Source organism: Prunus mume, linkage group LG8 (genome assembly GCF_029339155.1).
Source record: "Prunus mume cultivar Tortuosa linkage group LG8, ASM2933915v1, whole genome shotgun sequence".
Classification (NCBI taxonomy): domain Eukaryota; kingdom Viridiplantae; phylum Streptophyta; class Magnoliopsida; order Rosales; family Rosaceae; genus Prunus; species Prunus mume.
In genome coordinates this window covers 11,197,326-11,214,626 of record NC_142705.1, presented here as the reverse complement: position 1 = coordinate 11,214,626, position 17,301 = coordinate 11,197,326, and the positions used below count along the sequence as shown (strand labels likewise).

The window sequence follows — 17,301 nt, the reverse complement described above, 5'->3', positions numbered from 1 at the left end:
TGGAAGCACAACTTGTGGGGCTGAAAACCATGCATTGCCCAGGTTTGAAAATTTCTTGGAACAAGTCCCTGAATAATCTATTTTATTATTGATGAGTGTATTAGTGGAGGTTGGCAAGGTTTAGGTTTGAGATTTTGGGGGACTACATGAAATTTAGTGCAACACATGATCCCAGAAACGCCCATGATCCAAGATATATATAACTAACTTCCACAAATCATCTTCCAGCCGACAAACATCTAGTATAAAGTGCCTGCAAAGTTTGATCAAATCATATATATATATTGATCAATAATAAAAAGATTAGTGATCCCTTAACACCAAATCTATCTTATTAATTACATTATCAAGTTAATTATCAATTAAAAAACTGCACGTTATGAATACAAAATGCTGCAAACCCCCTAGCTCTATAACCCGGTCATTGCCACAAAAACTATTAAGAGATGTAACCAAACAGACCGCAAGAAACTCAAAATCCACTTGTTGTGGTGAGGCTGGTGGAAGTAGAATGACCACGTATGTGGATACTCTTTATGTTTAATTCGGGTGGACTGCTAATACTACGTGACCTAATTCTTTAAAATGTCCAAATTGACGACTCCCTATTGATCAAGATCCACAAAAAATGAATGGTTGATATTTATTTGGGCAACTAATCATAGCAAAGCTCCTCAATTAATAGTGTAATAACAACATATAATACGTATAATAAATATATGTATGACAAATGAATCAATAGAGAAAATTAAAAACATCACCTAGTCAAAATCAAATGCATGTCACTTGTTATTGTATTAGTTCTCGTGCCTTACGTTAGATTAATTTACAGGTTGCTCATCTACCACGTAATCGATCATACGATCTTGGTGTACGACGTGAAAATTGATTTGCTTTCATGTATGCAACTGTAGGCTGCTAATGCTGACTGCTGCTGAGACTGACTACGACCCGATCATGTTATTGGATATCCAATTTGAAAAAAATAGGATATAGAGGAAGACAGCATCGTTGCCCATCATATTCATGATATCACATTAAAAATGTCGGGCCAACTTTGGATCAGATATCATCTGACAATACAGAGCCAGGTAAGGCCTTATACCATTGTGAAATCTGTACCCTACACGTGGAGGCTCGGGATTGGCCGGGATTGGCCGGGATTTATGATGAAATTATGAGTTGACTAGGGGAGGTGGTGGTGTTCATTTTCTTGAGAGTTGAATCTCACGTAGTAACTGACGAATTTGCACCACATGTTTGCTTCTTTTGGCCATAAAATTCGTGACACTTTAGCTTTTGTGTTTGTGGAAAAAGGTATATGGACATGATTCTCAATCATAATATTTGTAGAATTTTCGTGACATGCATATAACAATAATCGCAAATTGATAAAATTGGAACGTATATAACACTTCATGCCTTTCCCACCTATATATGTGTGCTTTATAACTCAGCATAAACTACAATAAACCAATTTCCAACATCTCATGAATCATGTAAGTCAAAGTCCGAGCTGGAAATTTTTTCCATGTCCCGTGAATATGGAACTAAATATATGGTCCACATTCGTTCCAATGAATATATCTACTGGTATTATTAGCATTTTGTTTTGCATAATAAACAAGGTAGGTACGTACTTAGAGGTTTTGGGAAAGGGAAATATATTGATTCATTTCTGATCGGGTTCGATAAGTTTGGAGGATTGAATTAAATAATCAGATTGGGACTCATGAGTGTGAAACTACACAAAAGAAACAAGGAAAGTGAAATTTTTTACCGAAAGTAGAAAGAAATTAAGGAAAAAAAGAAGAAGAAAATGTGAGGTAAAGAATTGTCCATTACCACTGCTTTCCCAGAGGAAGGTGAGTTGCCGTAAAGGGAAATTTCTTTATTAGCGCCGCACACAGCATGTGCTGCAGCAAGGTCCCAGCCGCAATTTGATTTTACTAGATGGAGGGGGAAGTTTCCCCTCTTCTCTTTTATTTACTAGAAGGTAGAAGGCCCTTCTGGATTTTCCGCATACATCACATCATGCGTCTAATGTCTTGGCATTATTATCGCACTCTTGACCAAGATGCTGTATGAGATACTATTGTATAATAATCCAACTGCGTGTTATAACATGGATAGACTATGAATTTATATTTTATAATATAATAATAAATATGAATAAATTTACAGGGTGTATTTAACTTGAACGTGTACAATTGACCGAACAAAACTTATACCTTTCTATATACGTGTACAAGTAGTAATCACATCATATAATCAGCAATATACAGTCCCGATCTCTTACACTACATGGGTCCAAGGATTTGTAGTACACAGTTGAATGTAAATTCAACGATTCACTCACTCTTGCATTCTTTTAAGAAACTTTTTTGAACTATTAGATTAACATCCAAAGAGGAGTGACCACAAATGGTCCAAGAGATCAGGGCTGTAGCAATATAATGGATAATGTTAGATTAAATTAATATTGTTCTCTTTAATTATAATGCAAAGTCAAATACTAAATGTTGTACTTGTTTTGCTAAAAAGGAAAGCTGTAACTTAATAGAATTAATAATCCCATTGTTTATCCGTATTAGGTATAATTGCAGGAATATAGAATTCGGTCCACAAAGATGGGCAAATTAAATTGTATAACACACTTGCAAGGAAGATATGACTATTTTCTGTGGCTGGCTGGCTTTTTTGAGGGAGAAAGTCTAGGTCTATAGCTAGTAGGTGCTGGTGCTCAGGAGCCAGTGTGGTCTCAAGTTTTTATATTTTAAAGTAATATCTTATGTATTTGCATGAACAAGGTGACCTAGAAACTGCTAAAAGTACTTTAATTTATTTTTATATTACTCCATTTACTTAAGTTTACAATGGCTTAAAAATACTAGAAAATCAAATACCAAGTCAAAATATGAAAATCTTTAGGAAAATACGATTTAGGCTAAAAATGATGGCTCATTAAGTTAATATATACTTCATACTAAAATCCCATAAAATCAAGTTTTCTCTTGAAAATGATTATTCAAAACCATTTTTCATACTTAGAATATTTTTCATGTATGATATGAATACATAAATGGGCTAAGGTTGTTTTAATTTGGGAAATTTTGATTTTTTCCTTTCTATTGGATTTAATGGGAAAAAGCTCTAAATTCTTGTCTAAATGGTTATGTATTTGTCGAGAACAATTATGAGTATGATATATATACACTAGTAACAATGAAAAGTAAAAGTATGGGCTTATTAATACTAATCTTTGGATTTCTCTGACCAAAAATTAAAAAGAAAGCAAAAGATTTCGATTTCTCATAAACGACTCAAATTCGAGAAGAATTTCCAGAACAATGAAAAGTTCTGCAAAATATATGTAATCAGTCCAAATATATATCGAGCAATTAACTACAGAAGGACCAATTAGACCATGAACCAAAACAGAACAAAATCCATACGAATGTGATCAAACATTTAAGGGACTTGCCCGTTAATCTGTATATATATTTTTATCATAACCAACTATCCAATATGTACACAAAAATGGAAAATTACTGAAAATATATAGAGAAAGCCGCACTTCTTTCTCAATCTCTATGAAGGATAAGAAGAAACCAAACTGCTTGGTATACAAGTAGAGTTCTTCCATGTCCTTGCATGCAATTTCAAGATCTCTCTGGCCTTCTCCTTGGTCTTGCTCCCACTGTCCACTTGAAGCACCAAGCACAGCTTTGCCACAACACCCAGTTGCATCATCTCCTGCAAAACACTCGGGGTCGCCGAGAACTTGCAAATGGAGAACAAAATCCTCACAGCCCTCTCGCTCCCCACCTTCGAAACTCTCATTATCTTCTTCGAAATCACCGCGAGTCCTGCCCCGTGGTTCAGCAGGTCTGCGCGGCCTTCTGCGCAGGCGCACATCATGTCAAGAACTACCAGTGTCATTTCCAAGGTCCTCCTGTCTGCAGATGTATCAAGGAGAAGCTCGATCAAGACTTTAACCGCCCCGGCTTCGACGGCCTTGACTCGGTTTCGTCCCCAAGGGCAGAGCTTGATGAGCAGCTGCAATGTGGCTTTTGAGGCCTGCTGTGAGATCTGATCATTTAAGACCTGAACGACTTCGATGAAGAATTCAGGTCTTAAGTTTGTCATCTTCATTGGGTCGTCAGCCACCTCGAACATTGATCTGAATAACATCACTGCATAAGCTCGAGACTCGTAGCTTCCACGTTGCATGAGCTTGATCAAGGCCTCGATAAACTCCCCTTCTTTGCCTACAAATGTTTTGAGTGCGTCTGCGCTGAGATTGAGGTTGTAGAGGATGCTCAAAGCTTCTTCGCTTTCAACATTGTTGTTGTTTCTGACGTTGTTGATGATCATGGAAGACAAGAACTCGCTTGCGCCGGCGGCTTCGATGCTTCTCTTGTTGGCTTCACTGTGGGACGCCATGGACCGGATCTCTCTAAGGCATTTCGACAAGCACTGTGGAGACTTTTTGGCTTCTCTGAAGAGCTTGGCGATCTGGGTTTTGCTGACAGGCGGCTTCGGAGTAGGGATCCGCTCGATGCCGTGAGAAGCGTTCAAGGTGCACCAAGCTTGGAGCAGCCGGCGGAGAGTGTGGTTTGGGGTGATGTCAGAGTCCGAAACCACTTGTTTGGTGACGGGGCAGGTGTTGTTCTTGCTCAAGAATAGCCATTTCTCGATGCTCTCCCGGTCGTAGGTTATCCCGGTTGTAATTGTGACAGGGTCTTTCATGATTTCCAGAGAAATGGGGCAGATGAAAAATGAAGGAACATCAATTTCTTGATCCATTGATGGAAAAAGAGCGAAAACGCAGAAGGGAAAAAACTGGTGGAAATCAAAACTAAGAAGGTTTTACTTAGGATTATGAACAGGGATCAAAGGAATTAGAGGAGGTTTTGTGTGTAGAGTGTTTGATGATTGATTTGATGATGAAGGTGTTTGATATAGTTGTGAAATGGTTTGAATAAGTTTATGAGGTTATGAGAGAGGGGTTGAGTTTTTATTTATATATATGCGGGGTTGGGGAGGAAAGTGAGAGATTTTCAAAATGAGAAAGTCAAAACACGGGTAATATGAGCGTTGAGAGAGAGTAGAGGGAGAGTAGAGAGAGAGGAAGATGAAGATGAAGACTTTTCCAAGTTATTGAAAGGCTCAAGTTTGATTAACTTTACCAAGTCATTAAGCATGGAGGGGATGGTGGGGTCAATGGGCTAAATTAAAGTGCACAAGGTGAAATGCACATGCAAATAAATACAAAATTTTGGGCAAAGATGCATTAGCAATTTCCAAACCCCCCCTTTGACTTTCTCTATGTAGAAAAAAGAAAACACGACATAATAATTTTCCCTTTTTTCTTTATGGCTCGTGCCAATTTAAATTTTGCTTTGCCTGCTTGCCGACAAAAGGTGATGGGTGTGGGGGCTATTTGGTAATGCCTTCTCACTCCGTTAGTTTACTTGGCCATTTGGGTTGTTGTCGCTGCCCACATCCCATTTGTTTTGACCAATACAATGGTCTCTCTTGGGTTTTATGGCACGTGGAGGAAATATGCGCCGTTTGATTTGCATGTGAAGTACGTTGATCTCGTTGATGAGAGAGAGAGAGAGAGAGAGAGAGAGAGAGAGGTAATTTTGTTAAGTCAACCTAATTATCTGATTGAAAGTTACTAAAGTATTGTGCTTCATTATGAAAGTTACTAAAGGACGGAGGGGGACCGGTTGGTTTCATTCACTATGATTTGCACTCATTACTAGATATGGTAAAAACTAAAAATTAACCAAGTAACCAATAACGGCTAGATTCTTTTTAATTTTTTTTTAATTTAAATATCTTTAGCAAGACAACAAGGGGAAAAAGGGGAGAAACTTATTGTGAATCATAATTTTATTACCAAACAATAGGAAAAAAAAAAAAAAAAAAAAAGGAGGTCCACTTACTATACAAAATGCCATGATAGAATGAAAGAATTCGAGATTTCACACCAAAATAAATTAACAATGAAGAGAGCAGTTCAATTTTTTTATAAGTCTATGTAACGTTTCTTAAATTTCCAATATGGGACAACTCTTCACTTTATATTCTCACACACTTCAGGTGATCCATGACCTTCACCATTGTACCTCACCATCCTTCACTATTCATACAATTGGATTTAGAAATAGCCAATCTACAAAACATGGTTAACATTGCGACCAATCATGATTGAAAAATGGTCACTTGAAGGACCATTGAAACCCACTCTTTTTCTTGTTGAAGAATATAAAGTCTCGTATCGAAAACCTAACTCAATAAAATACAACATATAATGAGTGGTTACACTCATAAAAGCACCTAGGCTTTTGTGATAAACCCTCTCACCTACTGGGTTTTGTGTATGTGATTAATTTGGAGATAATATCGGTGTTGCTAATAGTAGGCTGTTGGTCAATATCTTTGAAATTTAATATGGTATCAGACCAAAGTGGTTAATTGACTGGGCTAGAAGTATTGGGCATTTACCCTTACCTCTTACCCAATATATGTTGTTCACATGTTGGATTCGAATGTTTACCCTTACTCTTTATCCAATACGTGATGTTCACGTGTTGAGCTTGAATGTTTGACTTCGATGTGTACTTGGCTCCACATGTGGCTCACTATGTGGTGATCCCACGTGAGGGGGCGTGTTGACAAATATAAAATCCAACATTATAAACTTGACTAAATAAAATACAACATATAATGAGTGATTACACTCCTAATAGCACCGAGACTTTTTGTAATAAAACCCCGCACCTACCATACTTTGTAAGTGGTTAAGTTGGGAACAACGTTGCTACTAGTAGTGAACCGTTTGTCCGTCTCTCTGAAATTTAACATTTCTTAATAATAACAACTTGTATGAGAATGTGGCCCAAGAAATCTTGTATGAGAATGTGGCCCAGGAGTGCAAATCTTAATAATAAAAACTCTGATAATGAGTTTTATGATTATTAAGATATAATCAAATCTTAACACTAATCATTCTGATAATGAGTTTTATCATTGGTTGAGACATAATCAAATGTTAACAATAATAGTTTTGATAATAAGTTTTATGATATATTCTTGCTTACAACAGTTAGATATAATTTCTCTAAAATTCTCTCTCTCTCTCTCTCTCTCTCTCTCTCTCTCTCTCTCTCTCTCTCACACACACACACACTCAAATTCAACCCCTCACATGCTAGTCATGCGACTAATTTTATGAGAAAGAGAGGTTGTAGACCATACATGTGGGTGGAGTATTAGTTCATCGGCAAGACTAGCAGATCATATGTGTGGTGTGGATAGCTCATCTCCTTTAATTGCCTAACCCCCAAAAAAAAAAACTATTGATGAAAAATACCTCTTAGTTGACTTGTGTATTAATTGAATACCCCTTTTTGTTTTTTCCATAAGCTTCCAATAAATAAAAAAACTAATTAAGTTTGATTTAGGTTTTTTTTGTTTATAGCTGTCGTGTACTCTTACGAAAAACTAATATCCTATTAAAAATACGAAATATTATGTATATACGAATGCCAATGACGCAAGAGGTTTTTATGCCAATGACGAATCCAATTGCGTGATAAAAATATGGCAAGAATTCGCATGGCTACATTTGTTGCAGCGAGAATCTGGCAAGATTTGTCTGTATATCAATATCAATTTCCGAATCTTGTCCAACATGATCAGGCCAAAATACAATAGTGTCGTATCCTACCTGAACAGAAAACACGACGCACACACGCACACTTGGTGGAAGATTTGTTGCATGGTTTGCTTGTTAGAATGATTATGTGTTCAAACCTCTTGTACACGACACACAAACTCACACTCCTATTCAAACTGTCAAAAGGGAAAGAAAAAAACCCACTACTAGAAAAGTCCAAATCGACTTCGAACCCACGCACTGTATATTGGAAATTTGTCAATGCAAGTTGTGTTATTAACTTGAGTATTAGTACCTAATTTATTGGTTGTTATGCTTGCTATTGTTTTTCAATTAAGTTTTCACTTATGTATATGTTTGTATTTTGAGGGGTAAGATTTAATATGTCTCTGACTATATGTATGTTTTCTTGCTTATTAATGAAATTTACTCGTCCTGTTGAGTTTTTTGTTTTTTGTTGTTTTTATCGATTGGAAAATTTAATCTAAAATTTAACCCAAGTTATTTTTTTTAATCTTAAATCCGTGCTGACGACCGCAATGATAACTTGTCCAAAAGATTGTAACATATGATTTCTTTCTCCCACGTGCCCAAATACCACTACTACCTTTGGTAAACGCGTGCCCGCAGCGTTAGGGCCGCCAGCCACAACTCGACTCTCAACTCAAAGTCTCAGGGGCTTATCCATCCACGGCCATAAATGGCCTTTGAGAGGCTGAGAATGAGAGAGGCGCTTTCAAACTTTTTCATATTCATTCTTGTGGGTCTGTGTGGATGCGACCGCACATCGCATATTTGCTGACCACCAAGAGCCGTGTTAACTTTATCCACACTCTATATGGCCATTTGTTGAGGAATTTTTCCGTATGGATTGAACACCGTCACGTTATGTTATCATTTTACTTTGATGCATGAATTTGTTATTACTGTGAGGAAGTGAAGAAATATCTCATACTAGAATAGTTACAAATCTTTGCTTTATAAAGAGTTGGTATACTTACTCATTGCTAATTTGTTTTGGGATGGAGTCTACTTCCTACTTGGAATTAAAGCAGGTTAGCTTATCATGAAGCTCAACGACTACACATGCTCCACGTTATCCATTTTAGTGGTGGATGAGCCACTTTAAGCCCCCCCCCCAAACCAATTTTTTTTCTTTCTAAACTCCTATTCATACCTCGTGTTATTTTGGGTAACTAGTAATAGAAAGCTTGTTAATAATTTAAGTATATGGCACTTCCGACCAATGAGTACATGAAGAAATGGAAAGCATATTTAGCCATAATATGAAAATTCTTAATATTTATGTATTTTTCAAGTTAGTATTTATATTTGGCCTCCCAATTTTACAATTCTAGTTATGCACCCTTGACTTGGTTGATAGCTTTGGTATGATTTATTTGTGTATTCTTTTCTCCATTTTTTTCTTTAAAATTTAGGGTATGTTTGGTTCATAGGAATGAGGCTTGATTCCCCATGTTTGGTAAGTCTAAGCATATAGTTAATGGTTGCACAGCACATAAGAAAATAAGGGGAAAATGAAACTCTCCACCCTTTTGGGTTTCATTTTCCCTTTCCATGGGAAACTAATTAAGGACAACATTAAATGCACATTTTTAATGACTATTTTGTCCCCATTAACAATTTAGAATTATAATAGCATTAACGCATTATGTTTTTATTTTATTTAGTTTATATTTCTAACATGAGTATAATTGAAAAATTAAACAAAATTTGTTTTATATTTCACACAAACCAAACATGGGAGAGGAAATAAAGTGGTATTTTCTCGTTACTTTCCCATCATTATCAAATATGAAAAATGAATCTTCCATTTCTTATCCTTAAAATTTCCGTGAAGCAAACAGGAACTTTTTAGAGCTTATCATGTTTCAGCCAAGAGAGGAGTTTGAATATATTCAAAAGTCAACCTTATAAGCTATGGCCACCGCTACATGTCAGCGGGTCGTATAAGGTAGATAGATGTATGATGCATCAACACTTATTACAGACTGAAGAGTAAGTGGCTAATTATGCATCACGTGAGAGGCGACTTTGAATTTCAAACAATCATCGCCGACAAGAAAAGTCTGGTTCATATATATATATAAACAAAACCGATTATGAATTATGTAGGTTACGTTGAAGTGATTGGTATATTTGCTGGTTGCATGTCCATAGTCTTAGTGCGTACGCCATTCATCGTCCAAATTACGAAAAGTCTGTGTTTTGAATACCTCATTACCCGCAACCAATATGATGTATATGGCTGGCTGCCTCTGATGATGTGATTGTACGCATCTTTGTATTGGATTGAAGAGGTTGGCTACTGCCTCTAATTGACTAATTGATGATGATTTAGTTGTACTTGTGGATGAGAAATTTGTACAAGTCCGGCATAGGTACATTTCCCCAGAGCCATTTTGATGAAAGTAATAAAAGAAATTGCATATACATGACCCCAAATCTTGAATCTTCTTGTGTTCAATTCCATCTATTGGTGTAATATTTTGTATGTTAGCAATATCACTACATCAAAGTTGACTTTTTACGACGTGACCAAGGGCTGCTAAGCAATTACATGATTCGGTCAATTTGATTGGAGGATTGGATCAAAGTAAAAAGCACCAAACTTGGTGGGCCATATAGATATAGGTATTTTTTTCTCTTCAAAGCTTTTTTGGGCTATAGGCTACAACCCACCATTAGACGTGACATTTAGGGCATGCATGCATGAGACGCGTGTTGTGAAAGCTCACTACTGACGACACCCTGATCAAAGCATAATGTGAATTAATTTTTCTATCGACTTTTTACGACATGCCTTGCATATGTTTGTTCCTCGTAAGTAAAATTGAAACACAATTTTCTTTTGATCGATCAGGGGTTATGCAGAATACTGTTTTTTATTGATTTAGTTTGACCTAATTAGCAAGGAATCAGTCAGATCTGCTAGTGGACGGCTTTCAATTCTACAAACAAAAAACCTTCCTTTTTGAGCAACCTGTGGTGGGGTTGTTTTTTTATTGATTTATATTTCCACTTCGAGAGCTTGATTTAATTGCTACGGTTTATATAAATAGTGGGTAAGTACTAGTTATGAATTTGTGCCTAATGTTTAGTTAAAGAAAGGGGCTTTGGAAGACCTCAAATTTACACAACATCCACGTGGTGCATTGAAATCCTATTTGGCTGGTATTCAGTTGACTTTCCAGATGAATGAAAGTTATGCATCTTGAATAAAAATTATAATAATAATAGACCTCAATGAAAACAAAGGTATAAATTATATATGGTTTTGACCTCATACTGCTTCTGAGTTAGGATCTTTGCGTCCCGTTTAAGTTGTCATGTCCCAAATAGAGTCTTTTGCTTTTTTATGTAAAGGATGCAAAAATTCAAATAAATTGTACACACAAAAATATTGTAAAGAAAATCTTAACCTTCTAGATATAGACAGATGAAAAATGACCCACATTGCATCAATTTGACATTCATGCAATGCAAGCAAAAAATAAATTTATCGAGTGTCTTGTAAAACATAATGGTTAACTTGATAATTTGAGCATGTATAAATACTCACAATAACATCGCATAAAAAATAAAAAATAAAAAACTGCTCAGAGGATCAAAAGTAACAACCTCTTTTTTCTTTTTCTTTTTTTTTTTATCAAAGGAAAAATCTTTATCACTTTCAGTAACAGTCAATATGACATACAAAAGGACACCTAGAAAAGCCGGAGAAAATTGGTCCACTTAGAGTGGCCTGATTAAAACCTTACCATTGTATTTTCACGTGCAGCCCATCAAAATTCACTTTGAATATGAAGCTGCTACTTTGAACATTCAGAAGTGGTTAAAATTAATGATGCAAGAGCCAGTACCTAGTAAGTCTCGCAATCCAGATTAATATAGTAAATTAATGGTCAAAGCATAACAGTGAAAGGTATTAATTAGTCAAATTATATATCTATTCAACAATTAATAATTATACAACTTGTACACCCTGGAATGGACAAAATCAAACAAATCATACATGAAATGAGAAAATCATTGACTGCGCGCGCAACATTAAAATAATGGTGCAAGAACGGGACCAAATTCTTTTCTTTTTCATAATTTTTTAGTCAAATTTCTTCTCTGAAATCAACAAATCTCAAGTTAATCGAAATGTCAAGGCCCAAAAAATAGATCATCAAAAGGCCCAAGTTCTAATTTATTTATTTTTTCATCGAGGCACGATTCGAACTGGGAACATCTTTTAACACTGGGAAGAAAAGTACTACTAGGTAGGCTTCTAGATAAAGCAATTTCTTTAATTTAGTCAACCTTTGGTTCAAATGTGCTATCCATGATTTGGAAACCTTAACAACATTCTCACAAATATATATACGAATTTTTTAATGAACTACACCATTTAGATCTTTTTATATTTGAATTTACAACCTCTAATATGACCATTAATAATTAGGCCCTTCAATTCTATGAATATACGATGGTTCTTTAGTAAATTGCAAAAAGCACATTTGAGAGGTTTAAGAAATGACAAATGCTAAATCTCCTTAATACATTAATTATTTTAGCGAAGTCTTCTTCATACAAACAATGTTGGGAGGAAAATGAATACATGACAATGGGGGAGTAACCCAACCCCTTAATTACAAGTCATTGCTAGATTTCTCAACTTTCCAATGTAGGACTCTTTACGTTTCACATTCTCACATGCTCCGCACTTGTGGCAAATTTTTAAGCCTAACACGTGGACAACACTCATATTGGGTGACGTGGAGCACATGTGGTCGTTGGGCTTTCACACGTGGACTAACCTGCTCTGATACCATAAAGGAAGTTGAGATTCCACTCCAAAACCAATTGGCAAGGGGGGAGTAACACAACTCCTTATAAGCCCTTGCTAAGTTTCTCAACTTTCCAATGTGGGACTCTTTACCTTCACATTCTCACACGCCCCGCAAGTGTGGCGAATTTTCAAGCCTAGCACATGGACAACACATATTGAGTGATGTAGAGCACAGGTGGCCGTTGGACTTTCACACGTGGGCTAACCTGCTCTGATACCACGAAGGAAGTTGAGATTTCACCCCAAAACCAATTAGCAATGGGAGGAGTAACTCAGCTCCTTATAAGCCCTTGCTATGTTTCCCAACTTTCCAATGTGAGATTCTTTATCTTCACATTCTCACAGGATGCACGAGTACATGTTCTAAACTACTTAAGCTATAAGTCCCTTACATTTCAAAGAGATCTTGAAATAAAGTTTTGGATGCCATATGTTATTACTCAAAAAGAGTTAAAAAAAAAGAGAAGATGTGTCAAGGTAATTTGCCTTTAAACAACAATACTATAAGTTAATGCCAAGACTCTCATAAGAAGTATAAATTATTGCAAACATTAATCTGACAGCAGAGATTGCATGCTCTTTCTTTCTTTTTTAATTTGTATGTTCAACAAATTTCAATTTGTAAATAGATAATATAATAGTTATATGAACACTCGGTTGCATTTGATCATTTGCGACGGAGAAAGACAAGGACACTTCTTCCACTCCTCAGAATGTGATCTCAGGATTTGCCTTGCTTTGTCTTTCAAGTATGGAGCGCAGTCAACTTGGAGCAAAGTGCAAAGCCTATAAACAGCTCCAACCTCCAACATTTCCTGAAGCACCATGTTGGTTCCTGAGTACTTGCAGATCAAAGAAAGGATCAAAATGGCTCTGTCGTCTGCAGACGGCGAAACCTTCCAGAGTCTATTCGACACAACAAAGATGCCTCCTTTGTGGCTCACAAACTGAGCCCTCCCATCAGCACAAGAACACAAGTGAAACAATATTCCGAAAATGAGCTCTGTGGTTTTCTTTTCAGGTGCTTCAAACTCAAGCTCAATGAGCTCGTAAACCGCCCCGGCATCGACCATCTTGATTCGGTTTCTTCCCCATGGACAAGCGTCTAACATGATATGTAGAGCTGCGTTTGCCCCTTGTTGCGTAACCCCGTTTTTCAAAACCCCAACAAGTTTCTTGAAGAAATCAGGGTTCAGAGTTTCTAGCACACTTGAGTTTGCCTTTTGGATGATCGATTTTAGTACCAAGACTGCATGTGTGCTCACCGAGATTTGATTCTGCAATTTGCAACCAAAAACCCACGTTAACGAATCGAAAATCTGATCGTTTTCCATGAAAAGAAGACTTAGTTCTTCGGATGAAATCCGAACAAAGTGTAGTATGCTAAGGGCTTCTTCAAGGCCATCAACCAGACCCTCCTTATAACACCTGTTTGCGATGAACAACAACATGGCCTTAGCCACGCCAGCGTCAACCAAGTACTTCCTATTCCCTTCGCTTTTGGTTGCGAAGAACTCGATTTTTTGAATGATTTTCAGTTGGAGCTTAGGGTTCCAGAAGTCCTTGAGGAGCTTAAGGACTTGAGCCTTATCCAGAGGTGGTTTCGGGGTTGGTATTCGATCAATGCCATGAGACGCATTTTCAGTGCACCAAGCCTGAATTAAGCGGCGTAAGGTGTGGTTAGGGGTTAATTCTGAGTCTCTTGGGAGAGGCTGTTTGGTGACTGGGCATGTGGTGTTCTTGCTCTGGAAAAGCCAGTGCTCGATGCTGTCCCGGTCATATGTGATGCCGGTAATGGCCGTCACAGGGTCTTGCATGATCTGGAGAGATATTGGGCAGACGAAATACTGAGGAACTTCAATATCATCCATGAAAAAAAAAAAGGTGAAAGTTGGTGGAGAAGAAGAAGAAGAATTAACAAGAACAGAAGTTGATAGATCTAGAGGGGATAAGAATTAAGAAGAGCTAGCTGGATCAAATGGAATTAAATGATGAAGAAATTAATAATAATTCAAATATTCCATTGAGTGTGGAAGGAGGAACTTTTGGTTTTGTGGTGGTAAGAGTATGCGGCTATATATTTGACCAAGGAGAGAGAGAGAGAGAGAGAGAGAGAGAGAGAGAGAGAGAGAGAGAGAGTTGTATGAGTAGTTTGGTCTTTAAATCTTGGTGGTCTTCATGCTTATATTTATGGTGAAGTCTCATGGGGGCAATTGGATTGTACCAGTAAGAGATGCCTAATCCATTCCAAGGCCAGCGTTGAGTGGTCAAAAGGGAAGAAAGTTGTGGCCAATGCTCAAAGCCTCTCAAAAATTAAAAAGAACACGGAATGCTGAAGAGCAGGACCCTTTTGATCTGAAGCTTCTTTTTTTAATCGAGTCAAGGCCAATATAAAATTTTTAAAAAATATTTAAATAAATAAATTTAAAAAAAAAAAAAAAAAACCCCCCAAACCAAACTGACTTGTATCATTTTTTTATTAACCTAAAAATATCTCTCTATTAAACTTACAAAGGCTTCTACTACTGGATTTTCTTTTTAGTGCGGGATAACACGTTCATCAATCTGTAAGCCTAACCGATCACAATATATATAATAGCAAATTGAGCTTAGACCCATAAAATTCATTTTTAATCACCTAAAACTCATTCCTTTATTTTTTTTAAAATTTAAAATACCTATTTTTTTTTTAACTAAGATCCAAGAAAGCAAGTTGCCTAATCTAGCTTAAAATCTTATTTATTATATTTTTTGGATTCCAAAACTACCCCTATTTACAAGTTAACGCGTTATGTGGGGGTGTAAACACACATTGAATTTGGATCTTCAAATGGTTGTAATGGATGTAGAAATTAATTTAGAAACTTATTTGAAATTAAATATTAAATTCAACATTAACGTATTAGTAATCTACATGCAATTAACTTTTTGGTTTATTTAATAAAAAAATTATGTTGTTTTCCTTTTATGAATTATACTACTAGTAATCTATTTTATTATTGTTTTATGAATAATAATGTACATTCTAATTATGTTGAAAAATATTTTGATAATCTATTTATTGTTTGTTTTATGAAAAATATTTTTTTAAATGAACCTATTTTTGCTCTAAATAATGTACCTATTTTTTTCTCTAAATAAAGTACCTATTATTTATTTTATGAAAAATAATTTGATCGTCTTTTTATTGTTTTTTTTTTTAAAATGAACCTATTTTCTCTCTCCAAATAATGTACCTATTTATCCTCTCCAAATAATATAAATGGTGTTTCCACATTTGGGCAAAGGGCACGTTTTGTAATAGATGCACAAAGCATTAATGAATTGAATTTGAGCTGAGGAAGTAGATCTAGCCCTGTGGATAATGTTTTGTCGTGCAGTGATTCCATGCAGAACACACGAAACTTCCTATGTAGCTACATTATTAATTGGGAGTTTCACCTAGTCAAAAAGGTCGAGTCAGCCTAAGGTCCTCCTTCCGTAAATGTTCTAACAGACGTAGTTATTGGTTGAGGCCACACGCATATCTCTCTCTCTATATATATATATACATGTATATATTTATATATATCTCTATATAAACCCCACTTCCCTGCTTTTATTAACTTCACATTTGCAAGTTTATGTTTCTTTGCAACCACAAAAGGATGAGAAGAAAAACAAGGAAACATATTCATACCACATTTGGTCATTTGTCAAAAGTTTATTCGTGGTTTGGTTATTCTTGTTATTATTCTTTTCACTTTGGTCCACTTACACTACTAGAAAAGTTCAATATAAGTCACGAATACACCTGCGCCCCCGAAAAGAAAATGATTGAAAATAGAAAATGGAAAAGCCAAACAAGACCGAATTAAATATATATATGAACGTTCTTTAATCACTGTTCAACCATTTGACTCCAAATTGATGTATATGTCGGAACTGTTCATAATTCACTACTTGTTAGTCAAAGCATGAGGAATACTAGTAATTAACTGATTTTTCAGTTTTGGCATTAAAATTACATGATTCGATCGCCTTCTATTTACCTAGGCTCGTTCAACCAAGTCATAGTCATCATTATATATATGATATAGTCATAGGGGGCTGCTGATCAATGCAAGCAATAAATAAAATTATTGAACTGCTAATCGACATTCCAAAATAGTCATTATACACTCATTTTTCGTTGAAAGAATAAAAAATGAAGGAGTCTAGATCCAAATATTAAATATATAAAACCAATATGATTTCATATGATCAATTGCTCTAATTAATTGTTAAAATGTTTGGCAAAAAAATACTCATAATGTATATGTGGCAACTGGAGGTTTGTTATGATTATATTTACTAGACTTGTGTTGAACAGTCTTAGCCCATAATTTCGGCTGGTTCTGGTTATTTCCCTTGAATGTTGCCACTTATTCTAAGTCAGTCTTTTTTGTTTGTTTCTGTGATTCCTCAGCTTCCTTTGAGACGATCTCATCTCAGTCGCACTGCTTTAACTTAATCTAGTACTAGTCCACAATGGCAATAAGACCAATGAATATGAGACTTCCAACCCCGTTTAAAGGGTTTTGGGGAATTTCCGTCCCCATCCCCTTCGGAGGGATATTCCCCATCCCGAATCCCCGATTCTTTCATGCCAAAATGGAAGAGTTCCTGGGCTTTTAGCCTTATTTGTTACCATAACAAAATTGCAGGTTTGATCTTGAATAGCTAAGGCATCTAAAAATCCAGAATTTATCAAATCATACCAATTATAACT

General features: G+C 36.0%; 2 protein-coding genes across 2 annotated transcripts; both read right to left on the bottom strand.

The window, feature by feature from the left end:
• Nucleotides 1-3,458: 3,458 nt before the first annotated feature.
• Nucleotides 3,459-5,017, bottom strand: LOC103339539 (E3 ubiquitin-protein ligase PUB23-like). The gene has a single exon (XM_008242845.3). It carries the CDS (start codon nt 4,807-4,809, stop codon nt 3,592-3,594), a length of 1,218 nt encoding a protein of 405 aa, XP_008241067.3. The 5' UTR covers nt 4,810-5,017; the 3' UTR covers nt 3,459-3,591.
• Nucleotides 5,018-13,028: 8,011 nt separating this feature from the next.
• LOC103339538 (E3 ubiquitin-protein ligase PUB24) lies at nt 13,029-14,670 on the bottom strand. The gene has a single exon (XM_008242844.3). It carries the CDS (start codon nt 14,420-14,422, stop codon nt 13,193-13,195), a length of 1,230 nt encoding a protein of 409 aa, XP_008241066.2. The 5' UTR covers nt 14,423-14,670; the 3' UTR covers nt 13,029-13,192.
• Nucleotides 14,671-17,301: the final 2,631 nt, after the last annotated feature.

Excerpts from the sequence above, each read along its gene's own strand:
- LOC103339538 (XM_008242844.3), bottom strand. The coding sequence starts at position 14,422 with ATGGATGATATTGAAGTTCCTCAGTATTTCGTCTGCCCAATATCTCTC.
- LOC103339539 (XM_008242845.3), bottom strand. The coding sequence starts at position 4,809 with ATGGATCAAGAAATTGATGTTCCTTCATTTTTCATCTGCCCCATTTCT.